This window comes from Branchiostoma lanceolatum, chromosome 14 (assembly GCF_035083965.1).
Source record: "Branchiostoma lanceolatum isolate klBraLanc5 chromosome 14, klBraLanc5.hap2, whole genome shotgun sequence".
Classification (NCBI taxonomy): domain Eukaryota; kingdom Metazoa; phylum Chordata; class Leptocardii; order Amphioxiformes; family Branchiostomatidae; genus Branchiostoma; species Branchiostoma lanceolatum.
In genome coordinates, this window is record NC_089735.1 from 4,635,048 (window position 1) to 4,652,670 (window position 17,623).

A 17,623-nucleotide genomic window follows, 5' to 3' on the forward strand; every position below is an offset into this window, starting at 1 on the left:
CTTTCTTGTCATGTTTCGTACGTTCGCTTGTGACTGTGCTTAAAACAAGGCGCCTATACTTCGAAGGGACAGGACGAGAGGGCTTTCCTATCATTACTGCGATTCAAGCATTCAAGGTAAGATTTCTGGACAAGTTTTCTGACTTGCCTCCTCAGCTGGCTCTTGCCTGTTTAAATATGGTTGGGCCATCTTTGCCTAGGATGATATGAATGACAATATATACTGTAAAAGAGGAAATATAAGTGGGATTTAATCTCGAGGTGGGGAGGAGATGGAGTGTTCATAATGATTCTAAGTTTGCGGTTGAAACAATGGGTAGGTGGGCAGAAGACAAAGCAAAAAAATTTCGCAGTGGTTCTATGTTTGCGGTGAAGAGGTCACCGCGAAACCCACAAACATAAAACCACCACCCCTTTTACAGTAATAGAATTTTTTCTAGATTCAAAACCACTGGGACTGGTTCTTCTATAAATGGCTTCCAATGCACATGCAAATTTGTCAGACACTTTTCTAACATTAACAAATCAAGAAATGTGCAAGTATTTTTCAAGTTAACAAATCAATAAAGATAAAAAACATAATTGTCTTAACAAAGAAAATAGTGATAAGCTGAAGTATAAGCATAGTCAGAACAGTAGATTGGTACGTCTTTCTGATATAATAGCATTTATTGTGAATCAGAATAACTCGCAGTACAGTAAGATGTTACCTAAGGCACAGCAGAACAAGATTAAATCACTGTAACTGCTTGTGAGATGCCATATAACAGCTAACATCGAAGCTCAACATAGATCACATTTTATCAGGGTTATATGATACAGCTGTCATGGTATGACACAGGATTCATAAGTTGTAAAATAGTGGTCACAAACAAAATATGTGAACACTAGTGCTGTCTCCAGGACCCGTCCCTCCGTCCTGGGACAGAAATTTGTTCGTTGGGACAGGGTTGTTAAAAAAATCTGAACTTCATGACATGAAATTGCAGAAAATGTATTTTCATAAAGATTTGACAACGAAAGGAACAACATGGGCTCTCAAACCATGAGTAGGATGGAAAAAAATTGACAGCCCTGGTAAACACTATGACCTGATGTCTGCTCAAGCTGGCATACTTTCTGATTTCAGCCTTGTGTGTAATATATGTGAAAGGGGTTTTACCAAGAAGTATGTTGCTATGGCTGGAGCCACACCTAGTTACTGACTGAGTAACTAAGTAGCCGCCATGATAACTTAGCAAAAGCAGCATGTGAGAGCATGGCACTTGTTATACTTAGAAATACACAAAGCTAGTAGTCAGGGTCCTTTCAGAAATATTTCCATAAAAGTAGCTGGACCAATTTACAAGTCTGAATACAGTATCCAATGTTGCTGATAGCTCTTGTACAGACATCTCATCTTTTGGAATCGTTTTCAATCATTTTTCCCTCAACCTATTCCCCTGCCAGTTTCCTTTCCTCCATACAACTGGAAAAACCCATGCAGCTTGACATTCCTTTGCCATTTCTTTCTCGTATACATTCTGAACATCTTAGCATGTATTCTGATATGTCAAATATCCTTTGGCTTCTTAACTGTAACAATTCACCACAAGCAACCACCATACTGCAAAATCTAACTTACTTATTGGAATACAATGCAACTAAGTTCACACAACCAATAACTTCAGAACCGTAAACTATCAAATGTGCAACAAATGTTTCATAAACAGGTCAAAACAGTCCAATATAGGCAAGTATATGTAACTGCTAATACCCTACTTTGATTGGAAATTGCACTGGAGCATTTTTTCTAGAAGATGAAAATACATGTACACTTGTATCAGTGTTTCAATAATAATTTGCATAATTCGACCCAGGGCACTACTAGTATCATCATTTTGACAGACAATAGCTATAGGCTGCCTACTACAAACATTAACAAAACTTTCAAGCACTCAAGAAATATCTATCAACCAAAAAAAATAGAAAAAGAGCTATCTTTGTCATGATTTAAGACACTATGGCTTGTTAAAGGCTATCTAAGCAAACATAGTACAGAAAGCATCTTCATAAAAAAAAAGAAACCAACAAAGTCAGAGTAACACAACTCTTCATTCATCAGCTCTTGAGTGATAAGAGCATAACCAATTAATAGTAATAAACCTCTTAAACAATACCTATGACTGACATAATGTCTGTCCAGTATACACATACAGGGTGAATGTGAGACAAATGAAAAGTGCTAGAGAGGGTTAGCCTGGGTGTCATCCTCCTTAGTAACTGCTGGCTCAATTGAGGATAGCACACAGGCAGTACCCTGTTATCAGCCCATAGTTTACACCATTTCATGTATGGCAGAGAGCAATCATGTCGTCAACATCAGACACATAGACAGGAATCATGGCTGAATACATTTGCTCATTTGTTATGTCGTCACAAATCGCCACATCTTACATCATTACAATGTGGAAGCACTGGTAATTTTGGCAAGCAATGATTAACATGATTTGCAGGGCAGTTGCTCCTGAAAAGTACACATAGCCATGGAAGACACATCGTTTGTTAGTGGCACATATTAAGCATTAAAAACACTGTTCAATATATTGAATGTCTGCAGTAAAACTGTTCATTGACTGTGCAGTAATGAGATAGGGGGGATGAGCACAAACATCCCGTCTTTTGCATAGCATGATTAGTTAGATGCAGATGTCATTGTTACACGGACACATTGAAGATATACACACACTAGCTTTTCCACTGCACATTTTGACACAACAAATGGAATGAAAACTCAAATGATAAAGGTGATAGCTTTCAACAGGCATTACACAAAAACAACATCTCCACCCAACTTCAAGTACATGATCATCATATGCTGGCATCAAGGACTTCGATTGTCATTCACAGAGAACACAGATATCAGTGTCTTCTCACAGCTGTATCTTCTTTGTCAGAACCACAGAATCATACTGAAAGACCTGCCTACAACACCTGGTTGTCATTGTTTTTCTATCATACTTGTCTACCAGTATTTCTAAATGATCAAAACAGTTGTCATGATTTGTTCATATCATAAACTAGCCAACATTTCTCCTAAATTCAAGACACTCCTGTCAAAATATATTTGTGTAAACAATTCTTTTCTCAATTGCTAAACAATAAGTAGCAGTAGCAGTTGTAGGCTTGTAAAATTTCCAAGCTATTTGCAACAATATGTTAAAATACATCCAGAAACTAGTCAAAATACTGTCTAAGTTCACTTCAAATAGCCATGACCAGCATGAATGAACAAGTGACAATCTAAATTAACAAAAATCTACCATTATGATTATGAAGATGATACATTAATATTAGGTACATGATGGAGTGCAACAAATACAATGAAGTTATGAAACATTCATTCCACTTTAAATTTCCACATTTTTCCCCTTTAGTATCGTGATAAAATACTAGGAAGGCTAACTAAATACAAAATATATACTCTGCATCTACTCTTATTCTAAATCATTTGTGTTAGTACTAATGTTGACCTCCTTGCTACCAGTGGACAAAATATACTATGGTGATTAAAATATCTTATGGTATAGTAGTCACATTATGTCATAAACAATAACTCACTCACTCACTCTCTCCCATAACTGCATCATTATATAATATGTAACTAGCGTCAAACAGCTTGATTCCATATCTGTGGCTTTTGTTAAAATAATGGTCACCATCAAAGTATGGTTTATAGCAGTCTTTGCTACAAATAGACTTCAAAGCAATTAATAAGGAATAGCAATGCCTCAGTTATTCATTTAAGACTGAAACAAACAATGACATTACAAGGCATCACTGTATGGGCACAACTGCATTGCCTTCCCCTTGTCCTGGCTGTCAAAAATCTATCTTTCCAGTCTTAAAAAATTGAAAAAAATGTACACATAAACCATGCAAGAAGTAATGGCTTTCTAGGTTGATATCTGTCAAGGTCTTTTTCAGTATTCATTAATCTCATCAGGCACATAAGGTACTCGGTGAAGCCAATGGGACCCCGTCAACATTCCTTCAGTTGACAAGGTCTGATCTTCTTTTAAATTCAATGTGGACTCTTCCAACATCTCATATAGCTCAGAGCTATTTCATTCTTGAAATTAGCATTACATGTCATCTTCCTCACTGTCATGTTCCTCATTCTCCATGAAAATGGATGGAATGGGAAATGGCCACTCATATTCATTCGGCACGATCCCATCCACCTCCGACTCGAAAAACGAGAACAGGGGGAACCATGCGCGTGTGCGGTCTTTGTCGCCGTGTCTGAGGACGCGGTTGTTCGCCAGCGTGTGGTAGTACAGGAAGAGGCGACTGCTGATGTAGAAAGCGATGAAGACGTCGATGGAATAGTGCTCGTGGGCAGCGAGAATGAAGAATATACCAAACAGGTTCATCACCCAGGAGGAAATGTGCAGGGTGTACATGTTTCTGGGTGTGTCTGTAGGAAAAAATAGAAAACACTTAGTTTAATAGGCAAATACTGTAACTTTTCATAGAACACTTTACAATGATACATGTAGATGTACGTCAACAAAGGTTAGACATCCAGGTAAAAGATACATAATACACTAAAGCAACTGTATAAGTTTTGTAGACGGTCAGGTGCTTTAGATAGCATCTGCTATCTTTTGTCAGTTACTGGTACGAGAAAATACACATACAGTCACAGTAGATTGGTACTCTGACAATCCCAAAACTTCAAACTACATGTACATTTTGAGTGAAGCAATGACTACTTAACTTCACCATACCACACACATTTCAAGGCAAAATATCTAGTATGCCCACTTAAATAACAAAGATGCATAATTGAGATACAAACAAATTCGGAGAAGTTACACTCTCTTAGATTAAAAACATTGACAAAGACTCAATACAAAATTTTGGAACAGCCTCCGGGTGCCAAAAATTCTGTTAAGTACTGATTTTGTGATAAGGTGACAAGGGACAGGTTTGAAAAAAAAACTCATATTAGGCAGGGAAAACTACTGACACTCAGTGATGAAGTGGTTCAGCAGGGTAAGGACCACAGTGTGCCCACTGAACATGTAGTCTCCACAGGTGTGGACCCCTGTCATCGTCATCCCCAGACCACTCCAGATCTCAAACGCTCGATGTAGACGAGTCCAAAAGTCTCCATACAGCTGCAACGTACGGATCACAAATGTTATCAACTTTGGCAACATTCCCATAATACTAGACTATCAATCTGTACTATAAAATTTAGGATAGTAATAAAGATATCATAACAGAAGTGAATCACTTTCATCGAGGAAAATGTGTCCTTTCGTGTTAGAATCATCAACATTCTGGTTGTACATTTAGCAAACAAGTTGAAGTTTTCATATTTTTCCAGATCCTCAGTGTCTTCCCATATTGGAGATGACCCAACTTTTTTTCTAACAGGACTGTAAATGCGGAAATGTTTGCAGTAGTTTTATGTTTGCGTTTTTTGCGGCAACCATTTCAAAGCCACCGCAAACATTTTTGTCCAATACTGTAGCAGTATGCGACTATAGTGCTACCGTGAACTTAAAACCACCGTGAACACTCCATTTTCGCCATAGCGCGAAATAAAAACCATTCGAACTTAAATGCATTTACTGTAACTAATAGTAGGAGAAGTACTCGGGTCCACGCTGGTAAGGCCGTGCACCTTAATGTCCTTCCTGACACACTCCAACCAAGATTTCTTAGGTCTGCCACGACCTCTGCTGCGGCTAGTGCTGCCTTTAGTTGAAGGATTAATGTACCTTTCCACTGCACTCCAGATGATCCCCAGGAACAGACAGTGATGTCATCAGCATGGTGAGGCAGCGCAGCATGAACACAGTTCCCGTCAGGGCGAACATCCTCCGCATCAAAATGAACCTGCCACAGAGGGACAACTTTGTAAGTCTGGGAGTCATTACTATTCAGCGTGTGTTCCCTCTAACCATAGCTACCAAACCAACAAACCAATTACTTGGAACCTTTGCATGTCAATCAATGTGCATGCTGTTCCAGTGTCTGGTACGCAGGAAGTACAATGCACCGTTATTGATTGATCCACAGATGGTGATATATTTAGTCCTTGAACTTAGCTGAATCTGACTCTGAGATTTGCGTGATATGCTAGTGCTCCCTCCAGGTCTGAATTTTGTCAGTTAGACATTCACAGAGCAAAGACCTGAAAGAGCTGCACTTCTTTCAAAGTTAAAGAAATATCATTGAAACTTACATTGACTCGTTCTTCTAACATGATACATTTAATTTAGACTTGTTTCCATCATATGTGTTTGCACCAAACCAGTTAAAGTTGGCAGTTGACCAAACCTAAGCAAGGCTGGATACATGTATAACTATAAGGCTAACATCTACAAAATTATCATGAATACAACTGCCTCATCTAGACTATTCTAGAACCAATGTTAACAGTGGCATGCTAAAGTGAATGTTTTCACAACTTACCTATGCTTGTGCAGAAGTAAGACGATGCACCATATAGCACAGAGCACCAACCCAGTGATCTCACACATCACAAATGCCCACGGAATCCTTGGCACACTATCCAGGAACAGGTCGGGTAGGGGAGGGTATTTCTCCCTGTCTGGCACTCGGTCGTGTACAATCACCATCACGAAAGCCGTCACAAGGAAAACAAGAAACACATAGATGAAGCTAATGACTGTTTTCCATATCTCTGGCTTGAAGGTGGGGACGTAAACCCTGTTTTCACTCGAGCTGTCGTCACTATGAGTAAAACCATCGGATTCAGCAAAGTCCGAACCATTGCCTTGCATGAACTCTCTATGTCTCAATGTCCTTGTCCCATTTTCTAGCCTTTGAGTGAGGGCGAGATGGTACTGGTTTTCTCGTTGAAGTTTCCGAATGGCGAGCATCAACCTTTTAATGTCTCCGAGGACCTTGAGTTCCAGTGGGGGGCTGCGGAGATCCATCTCAGTAAGTGAGAGCAGGGCCATACCGTCGATCCTGTGTTCCTGAGTGAAAGGCTGGATGTACTGGGGGAAACCTGCCCTCTTCAGCCACTTCCCCACACGTTGGCACTTCCATGTATGGACATCACACATGTTGGCAACCTGCAAAAGAACAAGTTAAACCTGTCAAAAAGTCTTTAGACAAACTAATGTACGTCTGTGACTTGCAAAATTGCTGAACAGTGAATGCTAGAAGTTGAATCACTTCCGTATCAGTGGATACAAGTAAAAATGCTTTACTTCAACTTAGTTCAAGGTCATGTTGTTTTTCTGACCCTTAAACCTGTGACCCTTGGACTTAAGATCTCATTAAGATACTAGGCCATACCCTGGGTTTGCTAAGACCATAAAAAACACATAGTTACATCAAGGACATTATATAGGATATACATGTATAATGTCCTTGGTTACATACAACAACAATTTGAATAACAAACTAGAGTTCGACAACCTCATACCTTTGCCAAATAATTTCAATCTTTTCTATTGATGTATTATGAGTGTTTCTCGTTTATCATGCAAATATGGATTGCTAAGACAAAAACATAACTTTACATATAAAAATATAACAATAATATATAACAAAATATGCTTACTTAGAGTTATATAATGACTTACACAATATGATATGTGTACCAGAGGAAAATGGCTTCTAAAGCCAACAATAAAGTTGTTGTTTGGCCACTCTCAACAACCTTACCTCACTTCCCTAGCAATGTTTACTGTAGGGTTAATCATAAATGTCCTTGCTGAGTTTATTACCAGGGAAAGGAAGATCAATACCCCCTGTACTTGTCTTGGAGGTGCTGGCTGAGAGCACTGACTGATCTTGTCGCCCACACCCCACCCCACCGCAACCATACCCCACCCATACCAACCTTGAAGAGGTTTTAAAAAGATCTTGAAAGTTTAGTCTTCAACTGGATCAGAAATACTAATGCCATCTGCATCGCCCTAACAACATTAGTAATGGTGACCTTCTGAATGACAAAGTTATAGCTAAGAAAGAAAACCTTCCACTCTCTAAAACTAACATCTCAATGAAACTGAGACGAACAGTCTTGGCCACAGAGGAACCGACAGGAACAATGCATAAGAAACTGCATAATGTTTGCTCTGAGGACGATATGATGATGAACACAACAAAATCAAAGTACTTGAAACAAGTTTGAAACTGTGTGGTTTTGTTCCTTTCTGTGTGGATTCATCCGTGTACGTTACCTTGTGAACTGAGTCCTGTAAATCGAAAGAAACTCTGTCGTATCGCCGACAAGACAAGCGACAAGCCTATGCATGCACACCCGCACGTACTCGTAGTGACATCATCACACAGTGACACGAACACTTTCTCTGATTCAACACCACAACTTCCGCTTCTGATAAGGACAAGAAGTCGACCTTCCTTTCAGAAAAAAAGGATCATGAGCTTGACAAAATATATAAAGAACGGATACTCACAAGTTTAGAGGACTATCTAACCTTATATCTTAATGCGAAGCGATAAAACTCGCCAGAATACTTTTATAAAGGTTCATCTGGCGGCACCCGCCCTGATTTTTTTCGGCCATCCCGCCATGTTGATTTTGACTAAGCATGATGGGAGATGACGTAACGGCAACGTGCTCGGTAAAGTTCGTAAATTTCCGGTAATCTCCGATAGTGCCATCGCTTCTCGATCAAAATGATAATTCTTATAAAAAGTTTTACAACAGAATTTACGATATCAAATGTAAGAAGCAAAACATTCCATTTCAATTCTGATGGATCAAAAATTAGTCATAATCGGTTCATTCAAATTTTTATATGACGTCATAAACCGTGGAGCACAGCTCTGGAAACCCCAGCAGTCAGAGGCCGGTCTGCAAAGACGGAAGATAGTTCCACTGCGTTCGGTGCACTTTGGTAGTCGGTAAGTTCGCATTTTCCACTATAATTATGTCAGCAATAGAAATCGAACGTACTTAACTAACGCCGTATTGTTTTGGTTTTAGTTGCATCACTGGAAAGTGGTAATGTCAAGCTTACGTAAAAAAGAAGGTTGCACGCCCAAGGTGAACCTTCCAAAGATGGCGTCGTCTGCAAAACGTCAACGTGCGAATAAGTTCTAGGCACTGTGTTTTCATGTTGTCGTCACGCTAGAAACATATATCACGACACTCCATCCTTCATCTAAGAAGAGAATGTTTTAGATGAGTTCAGGGAAATGTCAGGAAGTGTTATTAATTTGATACGGTCGGTGCTTTATGGATTTGAAGTCAGGCAGTCTATCGGGCGGAACCGGCTTTTTCCAGTTCGCAAAATCTCATCTGTTAATCGCATCTCATCTTCTTAGAAATATTGAATATGGCTACAGTATAGAATGTGCTTTCTCTGAAGCACCACGAGGACCCGTATCTGACTAGTTTTAACAGGAACACTCCGGTTTCTGTTGAATTCCGTCCTGTTTTCGCGTGACCTTGTGATTTGACCTGACACAAGATGGGGTGGGGGGCATGTTGTGGGTGTGCCCTTTAACCACATGTTTTTTACTCCTTATGTGAATGAATCTGACTTTATTATGCCTATAAAGCATGTGTTTCCTTTGAGATACAGTGTATAGCAGTAGCGATGAAGAAAAGATTGTTTTTATCGAAATTCTGCACATGATTATGACACTTCAGTTTGACCCATAGGTATCATATTTCACATCTATCACAAGTGGTGGTGTCACTATGATCAGCCTGTGCATACTCCTCCAAAGGGTCCCTTTCCAGCACACTGGTTTGGCGACCATGCATGAAATTGACGTGTTGGTCAGAGAAATCAGCTGATATGACCGCATTCATGCACCAGTGGTGTCGATTCAACATTAACGTCACTGCAATGACCAAAAAAAGCAGTACTGCTAGCAAGAGAATTGTTAATAAAATACTTGTGTAATCAAGCAACTTGTCCACAGTTACATTAAAAAAAAGGACAAAATAACACAATAGCACTTTACTTTTTTTTTTTTTTAAACACAGGTGACTGGCTGTTATTTAAGTGCTGTTCTGTTCTCAGTTTTGTTTTTTTATCAAGAAGTCCTAATCTGGATCAAGCATTTCCTTAGATAACAGTTGTCATTTTGTGATTGAATAAGATTAAGTCATATGTTCCCCCAGTTATTTTGATGGATGGCCACCTGTCATGACTGAGATCAGTGATTATTGTGGTATTCCCTAGAGGACAGGCATTGCATTATTAAAACTGCCGTTTTGTAATCCAAGCCCATCCTGTCCATGGGCCCTGTAGCTGCCAACTTTAACTAATGTCAAGATACACCTGATTCAGTGAACAATGTAGAAGATTATTCATAAATGTGCTTCATGTATATTTTCCTGCTTTGAAGGTTAACATACAGCAGCAACAAAAAAGAAGAATTTGAAAATAGTTTTACATATGGCTAGAACTAGTAGAAGTGGTCTTCAGCTGTATTTTTGGTAAATGAGTCACCAGTGTTTGTCCTCCTGCAATCAGTAAAGAGTATTTCATCAGTCCCCAAATAAGATACTAGTATGTGTTTGTTGTACATCCAACCAGCCTGAAGCAGAGGCATTGGTTTTATTTTTCCATCTCTAACCTGTTACAGCTGTCAGTCACAATGTCCGCCACACCGCCATCCTATGGAGATCTGGGCAAGTCTGCCAGGGACACCTTTGGAAAGGGATATGGTAAGACCTCTTTTTAATTTTTCCCAGCCTAACTTTTATATCATCACCTGTCCTAGTTATCAATTATTCATATCCATCCATTGTATTTTTATGGAAGTGGCATCTGTCGCTTTTGGCCACCTAACATACCCACTGTAATGAAAAGGTAAAGCACATATTCTGGTGACACTGTAAGGTTTGTTAACTCCTAGATAAACATATATAGAACCATCACCAGAAGACAATGCCAACTGAGTGATAGTGATGGCAGGAGAGAGTAGAATTGAATCATGGCAGTTGTCCTGGGGGAAAGGTTTGAGTGGTCATAATGAAATTGACAATTTGCACTGGTTCCCACAAATGCCCAAACCAGGCCCCTGCTGTGATTTTGCATGAGGATTGTCAGAAAGATATCGTATAGCCTAAAGTAGATCCTGAAAATTCTGATGTTCACACAAATTCTAAAACACATATGCCCTGTCTATGTATATGGTGGTAGAGTTTCCATGTATAATTAATGTCAACCAGAATGGCACAAGATGATTAATTTCTACAGCTTCCATAATGCCTTCCATAGAGGGGGTGGGCCCCTTTTGGGGGTAAACTGTGGCTGACATGCTGCACTCCCTTCATCTGACCTACTTTGGGCTGTCATGTGACCACATGGCTTCCTCATTGCCTGACACTTGTAATTTTGTATTGATTTTCACCAGTTACATATTGTACCTATTTACGTCAGAAAGGTATTTGCTTTTGTTCACTAGTCAATTCTTTAATAGCTCTTTCGTGCAATGTACTTTATTGCAACAACTTGAGTTATTAATAATTTATTTGAAAATATTTCAAGTGATTTCATTTTATGTTACATCACCTGCTGCAGTGCATCAGACAGAAATTTTGATAGATTCTGTTAAATTTTTTGATTATCAGAATGAATGATCATAACTTTTAAAAATGCATTGTACATAAACAAAGAGCATATTCAACATTCTGATTTCAGACCACATCAGTAGAAACAATTATAGATATCTGAAAACCCATTCAGGGCTTAACCCTGCCAAATGTCCAGTCATAAATCTGATATGAGTATGACACGAGTAAACTTTACTTTCAGCAGACAGGTCAGCTGCCATTGTTGTTTTGACTGGTCCTTCTGTCCTATGCACAAGTCAAGGCCATGACCCTGTTTACCCTTTTTTTCAGTGGAGTATCGTGTTTGGGTTACCATGGTTATCAAGGGCAGCAGACTTATGTATGGCCTTGTTCTGTCGAGCTGAAACAGTGTGCTTAGTCAAGATATTGAAAAGGAAAGGAGTCCGTGCAGAATTTTTTTAATGCTTTGTTGATTGCATAGCTTTCAATGAAATAAGATTTCAACATGAAACATGCTGATGAATTTGCTCTGTTTTCAGGATTTGGATTTGTGAAGCTTGACTGCAAGACCACGACAAGTAGTGGGGTGGTAAGTATTGACTAAAGCTAATAACTACCAGTATGTACTAAAGCCAACAGAGGGAGTATTATTTTAGCAGCTCATGTAAAATATTACTTTGAAACTAAAGATGTTCTCATTAAAGTTTATTTATTTTTTAACGTATTGACATGTTGCTAAGAGTTTACTGTAGCGTCCATGAATACTTGATGTTTTGTATAGTGCCATGATTGATAACCCAACTAATGCATTGGTGCATTCTCACCTGCTTTCCTTGCTTTGAGGGTGTCCAGGTAATGTTGCATTCCCTAGTCATACCTATCCCACATAACATTCTGTATGTAGCATACCCTTCATGCCCTTGTCTTGTGTCACCCACATACTGATTTTTGGCTTCTTTTTTTTCTTTTTTTTTTGCTTTAAGAAAAGTACAAGGGCAATGTTTCACTTCACTCAAGTTAGTAACTTATTTTGACAGATACCGACATATAAAGAACAAAGTAAACTTAATAAACTGAGTAATGATGATAATTATACTATGGAATAAAAACATTTAACATATAACTTCCTATCCCCCTAAGACTTTTTTAATACTTTTTTTAATGATTTATGGCATTGATAGGACTGTAGACTTATGTGCAATCTCCAAGCCACATAAGCTGTAACTCACTGCATGAATTGTCTCCTGCTTTGCTTCTGTTCTATCATGCCAGGTCCTTCAGAAATGTCACTCGCTGCAGCTTGTACAAACATGCCAGCAACTTTCCTCTACTTGCTTTAAAATAGCAAGCAGAACACTGAAGGTTAATAAAAATCAAGTAAAGCTTCATGTAGAGTGTTTAAGACATCCCATGTACTGTGGTATAGTTTTGGTGTTTGCCTACTTCTCTTGGTAGAATGAAAGTATATTTTACTCTGTCTGGTTTGCTTCTGGAAGCACTGATTAGCATACAATACGTCATTTTCATTTTACCAAACTACATGTCCTTTCTTTTTGCATTGTCAAGGAATTTAGCACATCCGGCACTTCAAACAATGAGACGGGGAAGGTTGGAGGAGACTTGGAAACGAAATACAAATGGAAGGAGTACGGCCTCACCTTCACGGAGAAGTGGAACACGGACAACACTCTCGCCTCCGAGATCAAAATTGAAGACCAGGTGAGTACCCACATCCAACTAGCACTGTTAATTACTTGTAACTTGATAAGGTTTCCTCAACTGGTTGATTAGCCTGTGTCTGGCACTGTACTGGCCAAAAATTGAAATGAAGAAAATAACACTTCTTACTACAATTTGTTATGGTGTAGAATTTGTTTGTTTTCTTAAGATTCGGTTTCCTGTCAATAAGTGATTTACATGTTATATTTTTAACCATGATTCCCTTTCCCCCTCAGATTGCCAAGGGGCTAAGCTTGACCTTTGACACCAAGTTTTCACCAAGCACAGGGTAAGTGCAGGCTTAACATTTGAAAACTTCAGGGGGGGGCAGTCATGGGAATCACCAAACAACGAAATAGTCCACATTGCCTAGGCATTAGATTGATTCTTTATCCTATTTACTTCTATGTCTGAAATAAGATACTGTCACAAGACCAACATCTGGCTACACCATACACGATGACCCATTTCTGACAACCTTGTTTATATCCAACACGTTAAGGACACATTCTACACATTACTGTTGAGCAGGGGAGATGCCTAGGGCTTTACTCTAGTCTAAACAAAATTGTATACTTCACAAACAGCAAGTTGCTGTCATTGGGTCACTTGTGAACTTATTTCAGGGGTTTTCCATGGCAACAATAAACGTTGACATACATGTAGATGTTCTTGCCCAACCGACCCTTAGGCCTTGCAGGTGAAAATGTGTGATGTAAAGTACTGTGATGTTATACTGACGTATTGTTCGTGTTCACAGGAAGAAGAGTGGTCAGATCAAGACTGCGTACAAGATGGACTACCTGAATGTTAATACCGAGGTTGACCTGGACTTTGCTGGGCCCACCATCCACGGAGCTGCTGTCCTGGGGTATGCCTTACTCACAACGACCAATGTTCAGTAGAAGGAATACACAAGGCTATCTAAGTCAGCACGTTAAGCTTTTAAAAATGTCATCATTGTGTCTTATTGAAGTTGCCATATAGACCGTAAGACGTTCACCATATGTATATGCCATAGTTAACTACTCAGCCTGTGTCATTTTGTAACGTGAAAAGGTTAGGAAGTATTTAGATGGAAGCCCCATAGGCATATTGACCAAATTGCATGATGGTTTTAAAATGTTATGGATAAAGAGCCTTCTTTGTCCCTAAACCTTTTGAAGTCTTCCTGATGATATTTTTTCTAATGCAAGCTCATGAAAGATGTTTTCCCATGCCCGACAGATATGAAGGGTGGTTGGCTGGCTACCAGATGTCGTTCGACACAGCCAAGTCTAAGCTGACGAGGAGCAACTTTGCCCTAGGCTACAAGACTGGTGACTTCCAGCTCCACACCAACGTGTAAGGCACCCTTCTCTACCTTCCACCACTGCTTTGGACTTGTGCTCTGTTACACCTTCTGACTGATGTTGAATATAATCTGCCCTTGTTCCTATCCCCATTGCCTTGTGAGACTGTGTGTCGTAACACTCATGTCTGCGAATTACCTCAACTCAACGTCCATTTGACTTCGTCTGTGTACAAGTCTATCTTTGTCCTCCCTTTCTGTTGTTGGCTCGACTTGACTTCAGCATGCTTTTATTTCCCGTTATGTCTTTACCTGTTTACGTTTCTCATGTTGTAAGCTATGCTGTGCCTTCCAGGTCGTATCAGTCGGTACATATCTTGGCAAAGGCTATGAACCTGAGGTCAGAGTGCTAAGTTTCTGAGATAGCATACCTGTTGGTTCAAACAAACACCTTCATCATTCATCACTTACAAATGTTTATGGGGGAAAAACACCACAGAATAGAGTTCAACTAGCTTGAACACTGTGGCAACCAGTGTCCAATTACATGTGCTTTTCTTTTGATCAGATTTGTTTTGCTACCTTTTTGTTGCTGTCTTGTCGGAGATGGTGTTGTGTGGTAGTATCCACAACTACTCACCTTTTTACATTAACTTACCTGTGCTTGCATATGCATAAACTACTATAAATAACTCCAAAGCTGCTTACAAAAGTACTGTAGTAGTGGTGGGTATGCCATGGTGACTGGTGAAGAAAGGTCCTAGGAAACTGCTAGTGTTCTGGTGTCTAACAAATTTGCTAGATGACTTGGTGAGATGGATTTCTTAATTTTCGTTATGGTTGAAGACATGGAAATTCTGAGTATCTAGCTCAGTCTTGTTATTTCTTGAGGAAACTTCCCACCGTCCTCGGCTAACTGCTGATTTGTTATCGTTTTTCCTCACCCACAACACTGATTTCTCTCTCCCTTTCATCTGTCAAGTTTTGTCATGCAATTGCTTACCTTGTCTTGTTTTTATTGCCCTTATCAACTTGTCTCTGCCTTTTATCAGGCTATTTGTTTTGTTCTGATTCATTCCCAATCAACTGACTACCGTATACTCTTCTTTTCATCTTACAAGTTTTTGTAGTACCTTTTCCCTTTCTTGTCTAACGTTTCAGTTTCCTCTTGAGACATTTCCTGTTCATTCTTTATTTGAACTTGTAAAATCAGTAGACCTGAGGTATTTCTTGTCTTCCTTCCTTCCTTCATGCAGTAATGATGGCACTGAGTTTGGTGGCTCCATCTACCAGAAGGTGAACAACAACCTGGAGACTGGTGTCAACCTGGCTTGGACGGCCGGCAGCAACAACACGCGCTTCGGCCTGGCCGCCAAGTACACCATCGATAGCAAGTCTTCATTCCGGGTGAGTTAGAACACTTAAAGATATAGATAGCAAGTCTTCACTCCGGGTGAGCTCAGAACACTTGAAGATACTTGAGTGTTTCACTTCCCATTAGGGGAATGGAAAAGTTTGCAATAATGATTTTTCATGAAATGTTATGGAAGGGAAAGTTTCTTGGCTCTTCTGGTTTCTTCTGAAAGCCGTAACCAATTGTGTCTTCAGAGTCAATGTTGTTTTATTGGGAAATGATATTTTAACAGTAGGCAATGGATTAGGATTTTACCGTGGTCAATATTGACTGCAGGAGGCCATGTATACAGCAGTGCATTGTTGAAATATCTGCTCATAGAAGCTGCATATTCTGTATGGACAAATGATCATGTACTTAACTTTCACTGCCTTCTATCTTTACAGGCAAAGGTGAACAACTCCAGCCAAATTGGTCTTGGGTACACGCAAGAAGTCAGGCCAGGTATGGAGCTTTGCATTTTCCAACTAATCGTAACATATTATAAACTATCTGACTGTTAGGTTTCTCTTTCTGAACCATTTAAAACGTGTGTCTTTCATGTTCATGTGGATGTTAATTACCTGGGAAACAGGGTGTCCCCTCCAAAAGGAGGTCGGCATATTTCTTTGTTTTCATAGTGTAGGATGTCCTGAATACACCTGGACACCCTGTTAGCTAATAGCTTGAAGGAAACACAGAAGAATGACAGACTGTTGTTTTGTTGTCTGTCCACAGGTGTGAAGGTGACCCTGTCCACACTGTTAGATGGCAAGAACTTCAACCAAGGCGGCCACAAGCTGGGTCTCGGCTTGGATCTGGAGGCTTGAGGCCCCGCATCCCTGCACCTGCCTGCTGCACACTCAGCACCACCTCAAACCTCTCCTTTATCTCTTCAGCGTTTCCTCACGGGAGCTACCCTGGGATCTGAACCAGTATCATCTGACAATGTAGCGTAGTAGGCAGAAAAGGCGTGGATATCGTGGCAGGATAGAGAAAAAGAATTAGCAGAATGGGGATATCCCCTCTCCCTGTACCCTCTCTATGTACAATTGTGTTCCTTTGAAATGAAACAATTAAAAGAGATAGTATTCAATAATATGATAACTTTGGACTTGTTTTATGGTGTGACAGAAATATACACATACTGCTGTTTTACCCAAAGGAAACTGTTGTGGATGAAAAATCTTCTTTCTATTTAAGTTGTTTGCAGTATTTAAGACTTCAAAACAAAGACTACTTCTTGTGACCGACTTGTTGTACTGTACTGCCCAAGGGTAAGATGTAGACGGTAGCCTCCTCTCCAAAATGTTGTAGACTAATTTGGAAATTTGTGGATGAATAAATTGTAGCATCATCTGTGTAGCTATAACAAGTTGTACTGTGTGGTTGTTGTGTTACTGGAGATTGAGTGGGTTAAAAAAAAATCACCAGAAAGGACTGTATGACCACCGCTGTGTCGGACCCAGACAACAGTCAAATACAGGATACTACTCTCTCCTCCTTGGTCTCTATGACAGTTTTAGTTGTATCCATTATTTGATTATACTACTGCTGAGGACCCTGACGCAGCAGTGGGCTTGTCTTCACACCGCACGCACAAGCAGCTCTGTTCAGTTCATGCTCATCGGCAAGAAGATACAAGATCTGGTGAAGTTAACAAAGTTTTAAGCCAAATCATC

The 17,623-nt window shown here is 39.7% G+C and overlaps 2 protein-coding genes across 5 annotated transcripts; one reads left to right on the forward strand and one right to left on the reverse strand.

Annotated features, from left to right (window-relative positions):
• Positions 1-4,123: 4,123 nt before the first annotated feature.
• LOC136448683 (sphingomyelin synthase-related protein 1-like) lies at positions 4,124-5,827 on the reverse strand. The gene is made up of 3 exons (XM_066448323.1): positions 5,774-5,827; positions 5,014-5,164; positions 4,124-4,458 (listed from the first exon to the last, which is right to left on the reverse strand). Exons 1-3 carry the CDS (start codon positions 5,825-5,827, stop codon positions 4,124-4,126), a joined length of 540 nt encoding a protein of 179 aa, XP_066304420.1.
• Positions 5,801-17,316, forward strand: LOC136448206 (voltage-dependent anion-selective channel protein 2-like). 4 transcript variants are annotated; one of them, XM_066447450.1, is made up of 11 exons: positions 5,801-5,912; positions 10,605-10,686; positions 12,078-12,127; positions 13,105-13,257; positions 13,494-13,546; positions 14,018-14,128; positions 14,485-14,601; positions 14,904-14,948; positions 15,805-15,955; positions 16,349-16,406; positions 16,680-17,316. In XM_066447450.1, the coding sequence occupies exons 1-11, from the start codon at positions 5,826-5,828 to the stop codon at positions 16,769-16,771; spliced, it is 999 nt and encodes a 332-aa protein (XP_066303547.1). In that variant the 5' UTR covers positions 5,801-5,825; the 3' UTR covers positions 16,772-17,316. The 4 variants fall into 4 exon arrangements, with proteins under 4 accessions (XP_066303547.1, XP_066303548.1, XP_066303549.1 ...); XM_066447452.1 differs by lacking the exon at positions 5,801-5,912 and adding an exon at positions 8,784-8,906; XM_066447451.1 differs by lacking the exon at positions 14,904-14,948 and having other exon boundaries at positions 5,811-5,912.
• Positions 17,317-17,623: the final 307 nt, after the last annotated feature.